This window comes from Mesitornis unicolor, unplaced genomic scaffold, assembly GCF_000695765.1.
Source record: "Mesitornis unicolor isolate BGI_N332 unplaced genomic scaffold, ASM69576v1 scaffold46421, whole genome shotgun sequence".
NCBI lineage: Eukaryota > Metazoa > Chordata > Aves > Mesitornithiformes > Mesitornithidae > Mesitornis > Mesitornis unicolor.
The window spans coordinates 6,341-15,212 of NW_010165308.1; the positions used below are offsets into that span (position 1 = coordinate 6,341).

The 8,872-nt window shown below is 41.2% G+C and overlaps 1 protein-coding gene across 1 annotated transcript; it reads right to left on the reverse strand.

Moving 5' to 3' along the window:
• Positions 1–296: 296 nt before the first annotated feature.
• On the reverse strand, positions 297–6,915 carry LOC104548533 (mediator of RNA polymerase II transcription subunit 13-like). The gene is made up of 4 exons (XM_010194577.1): positions 6,766–6,915; positions 3,890–4,051; positions 1,740–1,852; positions 297–1,039 (listed from the first exon to the last, which is right to left on the reverse strand). The coding sequence occupies exons 1-4, from the start codon at positions 6,913–6,915 to the stop codon at positions 907–909; spliced, it is 558 nt and encodes a 185-aa protein (XP_010192879.1). The 3' UTR covers positions 297–906.
• Positions 6,916–8,872: the final 1,957 nt, after the last annotated feature.

Here is an 8,872-nt window from a genome sequence, read left to right on the forward strand (position 1 = left end):
CACTCTCGCCTTGGGCAGTGGTGTCCTTCACTGACCGCCGGCCACTGTCAGCGGCCTAAGCGCAGGCAGGGACTCCTCGGCACACAGAGACCCTGCCCAGAGCTCACGTCCCTTCCCGGCCCGGGCTGTGATTGTTACGAGCTTCATTTTGATGTCTAGGTCAGAAGAGTGAGAGGTATGCAGATAAATAACCCTACAGTGGAACGGAGCTGGATTTTTAAGATATTCAACTGTTCCTGGTCCTTTATAATTTAATCCCTCCCCTCCCTAAACCTAAAAATAAATAAAGTATCTCCAGACCATTCATATCTACATGGACAGGTAACAAATGCATGCATTCATCCCAATCCACTCTGACAGGAACTCCAGGTAGACAGAAAACTCCAATATTTATACGAGATTACAACTGTGTGTGGCGCTTTTGTTTTTTTTTCTTCTCCTCCTGCAAAGTCCCAGCTTACGATGATCAAACAACAAAACAAAACAAGTTTTGGACGACCCAAACGGGTCGCTACAAAGTGTTTGTACTTGCAGGGCTGAAACTGCTCTTGGTTGTTTATCAGAGTTCCTAATGCAAAAAGATACTGTAGTCTTTCTTAAAAAAATAAAATATTAAAAATAATAATCACACTGACCAGTAGTTACTGGGCCACCAAACTAACACTGGCATGAGGTTACTCTGTGTTCGCTGTTCTTGGATGTTCCCAGATTTTGGACTGAAGCTGCCAGAGATGTCAATGGGTAGTTTAGTTTTGAACACTGCAGAATTCACATGTGCTTTTGGAGGAACAGAAGCACAGCACAGGACTGGTCTGAAGAGAAGCAAAATCGTGATCTTTGCAGACTGTGGCACGTTTCTCGGGTTGAGGGGAGAATAAGCCAGAAGAACAAGTGCTTTCCTATCTATTAAAGTATATTCATGATGGCGTTGTACAACTGAGTGAGCACCACAAAGTGGACAGGAAGGCAGGAGCTGCGATCCTGAGTGGCAGGGTTACACGTAAGCCAGGACAGTGCATTGTACTGCTCCAAAACAAACCTGCAGAAGAGAAACACAGAGAGAAATGAGACTTGAGTTCTTTACTCCTTTCCTTGTCTTTTCTAGAAGATTTACTTAACCTTATCTCTGGTTTGTCCTGAAGACACAATGTCATGAGGACTCCCTGGCTGTATTAACACTGGTGGTGTTGGCAAAGTAGGAAACTCACTGAAAAGCAGTGAGAGGAGGGAGCAATGGGTGGGAGGGAGGCAAACAGTCCTCTAGTGATCTCACACAATACGATACATGACCCTGTATTAATTCAGAAGATTGCCTCCTGTATATCCTAATTCCTAAGACACTGGTATCAGGACAGTACTTTTATCTCCTTCTATCAATCAACTTGGTTTGGTGAGTAAAAATTACTGACTCAGTCCAGATTAGGCCACCAGCTAAACAGAACAAGCTTTGGGAGGCAAACCAAGGTGCCCACTTGGTAAAGCACAGCTGTTTTACATTGCCTTTACACAGTTTTGTACAGTATGGGAAAGTGATGAAGTAACCCTCAAAGTCCTGCTCTTTGGCGGTGGAGGCAGCAGCTATAGTAAGAACTGCCCACTGCTCTGAGACACACGTGTAGGGCACAGTAGAGTTAGACGCTGTTGATAAAGCTAAGAAATAATTTTTCCAGGTTGAAAAGAGATTTCAGAGCCCCCATAGCCTTAGGGAGGAAATGCAGAACCTAAAAGGTGTTAGTTACCTCAAGACATCTGATGTAGTTTTAGAGTCAAGGGGGTGAGGGACTCGCTGAGAATTTCTGGCAGGTAGAAGCTCATCTGTCTGCGCTACAGAGATATGGTGATGTAATGAGGCCTGTGCAAAGGAAAAAAACACTGATTAACTCTTCATATAGCAAGTACTTCTAAAGATTCACAGTGAGCAAATACATTCTGGATTGTCCCAGGACAGCATGGAAAGCTGGCAATTCTTTGTTCAACCCACCATGACCATGTGTGTTTCCACTTATCTTTTTGACTGGAATCAAGAACCTTTAAAAAAGAATGCTGAATTCTGCTCTTAATTTTACGTCATGGAAGAAGTGATGTGGGGACACAGCTGGGATGTGCCAGTGGTTCTTTTGGTGTTTCGGTAACAAACCATTCTGATTCTTCAGGCTCTCCCAGGAGGAGACCCACCACAGAGCACCACAGAGGGGGGTGTCCAACGAGGAGGTGGACAGCCGTTGTAGGCTCTCTGCTGGTACGCTTTCTCCATCTGCCCCATCTTTCCTCTGGAGCATTAGCTCATACTGCAGTAGGAAAGGGATTTCACACTGATCACGTGCTGGGGGCAGAGCAGCCATGGAAGCCTTTCAAGTGGGAAGCCTAACATGCCACACAGCCTGCCGAGGCAAAACCTCTCATTTATACTGCTCCAATTATGGCACGCACATCAGAGGTGAAATACTTTTGCTCAAAAATAATTAATCCAAATCAGACGAAGATGACTTGACTCCCTATACCTCACATGCCATACAAGTTTCCTAATTGCAGCGCTGTGCAGCTGAAAGGAGACAGCACCCCCTGCTCACTGAATGGTGTACAAGTCACTGCACGAATTCAGCTGCTTGCTTTTATTAAAAATTGTCCAAACCAAACTGGTATGTTCCAAGTCAAATTAAACATTTAATTCAACCTAGATCTGAGAGAGCAATTGTGTTGGGCTGGGGGGTGGTGTAGGGACTCTCTAGTACAAATCTAGTACAAGCTTATGGAAGAAATGCAGCAATTTGCCCGGAGCTCTGCTGACTATGTTTTTACTGCTGGAACTGAAACATAGTCTTTGGATTACTCATTCACAAAATAAAAGGTAGTTTTAAGTTTTGCATAAAACTTCATCTCTAGCTCCAAAATCATGGCGGCTTCTGTTATTTTGTTTGGTATTTGGAGATCTCTATTCTGTCGGTTTAAAAAAAGCACAAACTTCAGGGAAACGTATCCATGATGAGTGCAGAGTGTAAAGAATGGTGTTCAGTACTTTGCTGGTGGAGGTACTACACTGAATATAAATCCTGCCATGCTGACACCAAGTCAGTGTTAACGTCAGTCCTGAAACTGCTTTCTTTGCATGAGGAAAGAAACTGAACACCATTACACTGATAACTGCCTGATAGACACGGATGAGAGAATTTAGAGAAGACTTGAAAAAATGTCTAGTATTTGTTAATGAAGCTGGGAATGGAAAAAGTAAGCGGTACTATCTTTATTATTCCATATGTTGTTTGCTCAAATAGATATGTGATGCTATTCAAGGCGGATTTTTCACCTTCCTTCCATGCTCACTAGTTCACATTCTTTGATTCACTCAAATAAGCAGCTGCAGGACGCTCTACAGGGATCAGTGAATCTCCAGGAGCTGAACCAGCCTGCTGTCTATGTCTCACCAGCACTAGTGACTCTGGACGGAAGGTATCAGGCTCACTCTGACACTACAGACTCCACTGCACAACATTTACAACTAAGGAAACAGAAATGGATAGTGCATGCTCTGCCTGGAGGTGCTGCTCGCCTTTCTAACTTTTAATCTCTGTGTTGTAACTGGATCACAGCAGAAGAGACAGTGCACCCCTCCTGTCTTGTGCTGACTGAAAATGAAAACTAGGACATCTCTGCAATACTGGATACAGCTTTGATGAGTCTGTGCTTAGAAGCTGCCAAACCATTCCGTTTTCAGGTAAAGGCTTTAGGAACAGAGAATTAAGTTTTAATAGCTAGCAGTCTGAAGTAAATTTAAACCTAAATTTGTATTTCCATTTCTGTCACAGTTGCAGTAACCTGCAAAGCTAACATTTTTAAACAAAATTTGTAGGCTATGAATACGATTCTTCTGTGAAAAGATACCAGGACGGACCTTCAGGAAGAGAGGACACTGGTTTTGTGCCTGAGGACAAGATGACCAGAACCACTGTGGAAGATTCTCAGCTTTGGCAGTTGATACAAAGTATCCAAGAGCAAGAGGCTGCTGCTTCAGTTCTTCAGGGGCTTCTCTGGAAAGGAGACGCTCCCCTTGGGTCTGAAAGAAGAGTTGAAAAGGCAGGTTTGCTGTTATAAATCATTACCTCCCAGTCCAGTAACATTCATTTTGCTTACTAATTACAGAGTCTTTAATCCAGTTCTGTCTTGTCATTAATGAGGTATCCTTTAGTCATTCATGAATCTAAGTCAAAGCTGTCTAATCCCTTCCTTTCTCCCCTGTAGCTGGGCTCTCCAGGCTCCTGTTCCAGAACCACTTTAGATTCTCAAGTAGCAATGTTAACCTCCCAGACTGATCTGAGTACCTGTGATACAGAGGAACTGAGAGGCAGTGGGCTATGGCTGCGGATCTGAACAGCTTCTTGTGTGCATGCAGCGAGTAGACCAGTGTTGAGTTTAAGTTTATAAAGCCTTTTCCTATGTGTGTGTGTGTGTGTGTGTGTATCAAAACCAGCAGTTTGCACAGCCAATCTTCCTCACTTCAGCTAGCAGCAGGATGCGTTACACACTCTACAGAACAACAGAGAATATCTGCATCTTTACAAGCTTGCCTGTGCTTGCTTTTCAGTTAGTTACATTGATAAGTTAGAAAAAAAATGTTATGTTTGCTGTCCCTTGCTGTGGACACTTGGACAGAAGACACTATGTATTTCTTACATTTGTACTACCAAGCAGAGGTGAAATGTGGGGAAAAAGAAGCAGTTGCCCTGCTTTTCAACTTATATCAGCTATTCATTTATTTATATACTGTATTTTTGCAGTATTAGTTACTGATACTCTTATATACAGACCGAAGGGTGATTTGGAGAAGAGAGTTAAACAATGAGAAACCACTGTGAAGCTAATTTCATCAGACTTTGGGTCGCTGCCTGTCAGCATGTATGGTTGTGATTATATTTCTGCAGAGTAAAACCTCGATGTACCTTCCATACCCCAGGCTGTTGGATAGAACGCTTGGTGTAAGCTTGCTTACCTCATCCTCTATCATGAACCACATTACCAAACCTACAAGGGTCTCCTTAGGTATCAGAAATGGTGATTGCCATTCCATTCTAGAGTATATTCCTATTTTAAATGCATTTGGTTTTTTTGGAACACCCATTATTATTTTGCTTTTACTTTCATTTCATAGAGGAAAAACCCAAAAGGTGTATGTAAAGTATTTCTGCCTTCACTGCTAGTCCTTCAAGCAGGTCTTTCTTCAACAGCAATATCTTGATCAGGAATCAAAGCAAGGTAAACAGCCCAGAAAGCCTGGAGGAGGCTGCAGCTCACCTGGCTGCAGGCACTCAGAAAGCCCAAGAGCAAACCTTGAAACTGGCTGCTGAGCAATCAGGACTTACACTGCTAAACTGCAGCAATCAATTATGGGTTACATGGACGAAGGCTTGACCTTCCCCGACCCACAAGGTAATGATCACACGCTGCTGCTTTTTTAAAACCAAAAATTACACATCAATTACTAGGCCCTTGTTAATGGTTAAACTGAATTACTCTGACAGGTTCATCTAGAAATGACTTGCCCACATCTCTAAGCTCTTTGGTCATTAACCTTTCAGTGCTGTTCTTAAGCCACCTGGATGGAGTTCCACTGAGAGTAAGTTTTGTAAATGCACTTCTAAAAGTGGTACAGACTGAAGGTTGCTGAATTAACTAAGTAAGAGAGAGAAATTGTCATGAGTGATGAGTTGTGATTCATGGCTGGAGGGTTTAGTAACAGAATTTAAAACTCTGAATTTGCCCACATAGCAGTTTGAAATAACCAAGTGACAGGAATGTGCCATTATTTAGCCTTTGAAAAGTGGGTTGGAGTGTTAATGTAAGGTAAGGTGGTTGTGTACTGATATCACAGAATACACTATTAGCATTTCTGTGGCTGATGCAGAAGTAATTTTTCACCCACAGACTGTATTAAGGTGACCAATGCAGCACGTTGGCAGAGGTTGCAAGGAAAATACAGGCAGAACTTTTTCCTTCCAGGTGGTGAAACTAACACCAGTTAGTCAGTCACACACTTGTGATGGAAACCATCTTATAAGTACAGCTAAGTCTCTCACACAATTAAATGCATGAGTAAAAGAGTTCCATCAAACATGATCCAAATTATGCTAAAGCTGATTCAAAAAAATACCGTGAATTACCAAAAATAATTTGCATTTTAAGTAATCACTGGTGTTGGAACCAACTTTATAAAAGCCACTTCAAACAAAAATAACTTACAAACACTATGTGCTCTGGGCTAATATTTACTAAGCAAACAACATTTGCATAAACATCCAGCACCTGCGGAGTTTCTGTGGGTAGCATTTCATTATTAGGAGAATAATCGCCCTCCGTGCCTCCCTAGGAATTCATGTGAACAGAGCTGTCACATCTTCCTTTCTCTCTACGACTTGGCACTTCGTGCCAGAGACATTCCGTGTGATTTTCCAGGAAAAAGTGGACTAGTACTGATTAAATTTATACAGGGTCATTAGATACGGCTCTGCCACACAAAAATAAAGCTTCTCTCTCCTCCTTCGCTGTTCCTGTCAGTTATCTTGTACACTAATTATTAACTTTTGAGGTGTAAATAGTCAAGTCAGAGGCATCTTCTGCAATAGTATTTAACCCTTTTAACATTAATTTCTGCTTGCTGTTCACCTAATTACGTTTGAGAATCTACAGGGAAAAAAAAGAGATTTTGTTGGAGGATTTGGGTCCTTTTTGTGTTTGTTTTTAAGTAGTATATGGCCTGAAGTTCTACAGCCTTACCCTAGTAGGATGCAAGGGACATCCCACTCCAATGCCAGATGGTGATCCAGGGGAAGGAACTGGGGAGGAATTTGGTGAAGAGTGAAGATTCCCTGTTATTAAAATTCTAATGTCATTGTCCATGTCATCTGGGAATGGGAGGTCAAACATGTCATCTGAAAAAGAAAAGAAAAATAATTTCCAATGAGCTGTACTCATTTTTGTAGAAAAAAAGTAATGTATTCCCATTCCCTTTAATTTATTATCATTCTTTTTTTTTACATACTCTTGAGACAGATGAAAGCAGAGATAAACACTTCACTGTTTAATCCTTCTTAGTACCTTTGACTGCAACTGCATAGACTTGAAAGGAAAAGTTGGCAGACACGTACTAAAATAATGAATTTTAACAATGGTCATAGAGTGAACAAACATCCTGTCACACCAGCTTAATTACAGTCCAAACTGAACTTTGTAACAGAAAAAACGACACCTCTCTGCAGTTGGTCGCAGAAAGCCGTTAACAAAATACTTGAAACACATTAAACAAACTTATGTATGTTACTCTCAGCAGGTGCTGCTCTTCAGGCCTCGAGTGCTACACACTTTGGCACATCTGCTCAAAATACACTGGGAGAGGCCTGAGGAGCTTCAAGGAAACTGCTCATAGAATCAGTTGGGGCAGCCAGGCCTGCTCCACACTCACAGGCACCACACTTGGGGATTATTTCAAATACTGCCCAGGATTTCCTACAATGCAGCTCTTCGTATTTTACTTTTATCTTAGAAATGAAATACAGTTGCACTATTGTAGCTTGCTATTTAATTTGGTTTATGTTAGTATGTGGGAAGGACCTAAAGATACAGTGAAAATGTGCTTGCATTCTATGAGAAGTACATTCCATTACTCAGTCATCGATACCACGAGTAATTTACACAACAGAAAGCTAAGACATTATAAACACAGAGCAAAAAATTACAAGCATCACAATATGGTTTATAGGGTTTTTCTCCTTATCCAGATTTTTCAGCAGGCAAAGATGGTTAAACACCATAAAGACCTTTAAAGTACATTTCAGGGGACTGAAAGGGACAGTGGGAGCTGTCTGAATTAACTGGACTAATTAGAATGGCAGCCAAATTTATAGTGAAACACATGGAGCCCTGATAAAGAGTAATGCATTTCTACATATTATAATAAGTAATTTATCTTGAATAAGAAGAATTTACTTCACATGAAAATGGAAAAGAACTGTGTGTCTCGAACTAGTAAGTCCTAGGATTGAAACAGGCAGGTGGTTGTTTTTCTTCATCTTCTGAAGAAAAATACTGAATTGCAAGAGCAATGAATTAACTTAGTTTATTAACTTCTGTCCTACAACCTCAGCAAACAAAACAGAACTAATGTCATGCTCGGCTTAGCCTCCAAAGCATAAATGAGATGGCTAATAGCATAGGAAGCAGTTTAATCATTAAGTAGAACAGAGTTAAGAAAATTAAATTTAACACCATTTTGGAAAACGCCAGTTCTTGTACCTGATTCTAATTAGCATCTGAAGCACTAAAGGGCAGGTTAATGCAGGTTAAATATTTGCCAGCACAGCATTAGGTGAGGATCTGGGGCCTTGAGAGGACAGCTGCTGCAGGACTAGAGGGTAACTTCCCTGCTGTGAGGCCCACTGAAATTCCAGGAGGAGCAGATCAAAGCAGACTCTTTCAGTACAAATAGTGGGCCTTTCTTCCTCTACACTGTAACTGCCCTCTTCATAAAATACTTCTGTTGTAAATGTTTGTTACTTTTGGTTTAAATTATTTTACAATAATTTTTAAGGATTTAAGGCAAAACAGTTAGGAACTTACTTGATATAAAGCATTAACCAGTGTCTTGCTGACATAAACTGTAAGGTTAAATATGCTTGAAAAAGCACACTGCTAACACTAAGAATTCTCAGGTTGGTCTATTTTGCCTACTTAACAGGAAGATCAGAATTCTAAACCAAGTACCTCCTTCCTCACAAGCTTTGTACGCAACAGGGCATGAAGTGAACCACTACTATAACACACAAGTTGGTCTGATCAAGGCACAACAAGAAGAAAAAGTAACTACAGACCGGTCAGCCTCACCTCC

Bases quoted from the DNA above. Each gene is read 5' to 3' on its own strand.
- LOC104548533 (XM_010194577.1), bottom strand. From the start codon at position 6,915: ATGTTTGACCTCCCATTCCCAGATGACATGGACAATGACATTAGAATT. The intron at 1,853-3,889 runs GTCCGTCCTGGT...TCCTTTGCACAG, and splicing joins AGTGTCCTCTCTTCCTGAAG to GCCTCATTACATCACCATAT. The intron at 1,040-1,739 runs GTAACTAACACC...TCTCTTCTGCAG, and splicing joins ACTACATCAGATGTCTTGAG to GTTTGTTTTGGAGCAGTACA.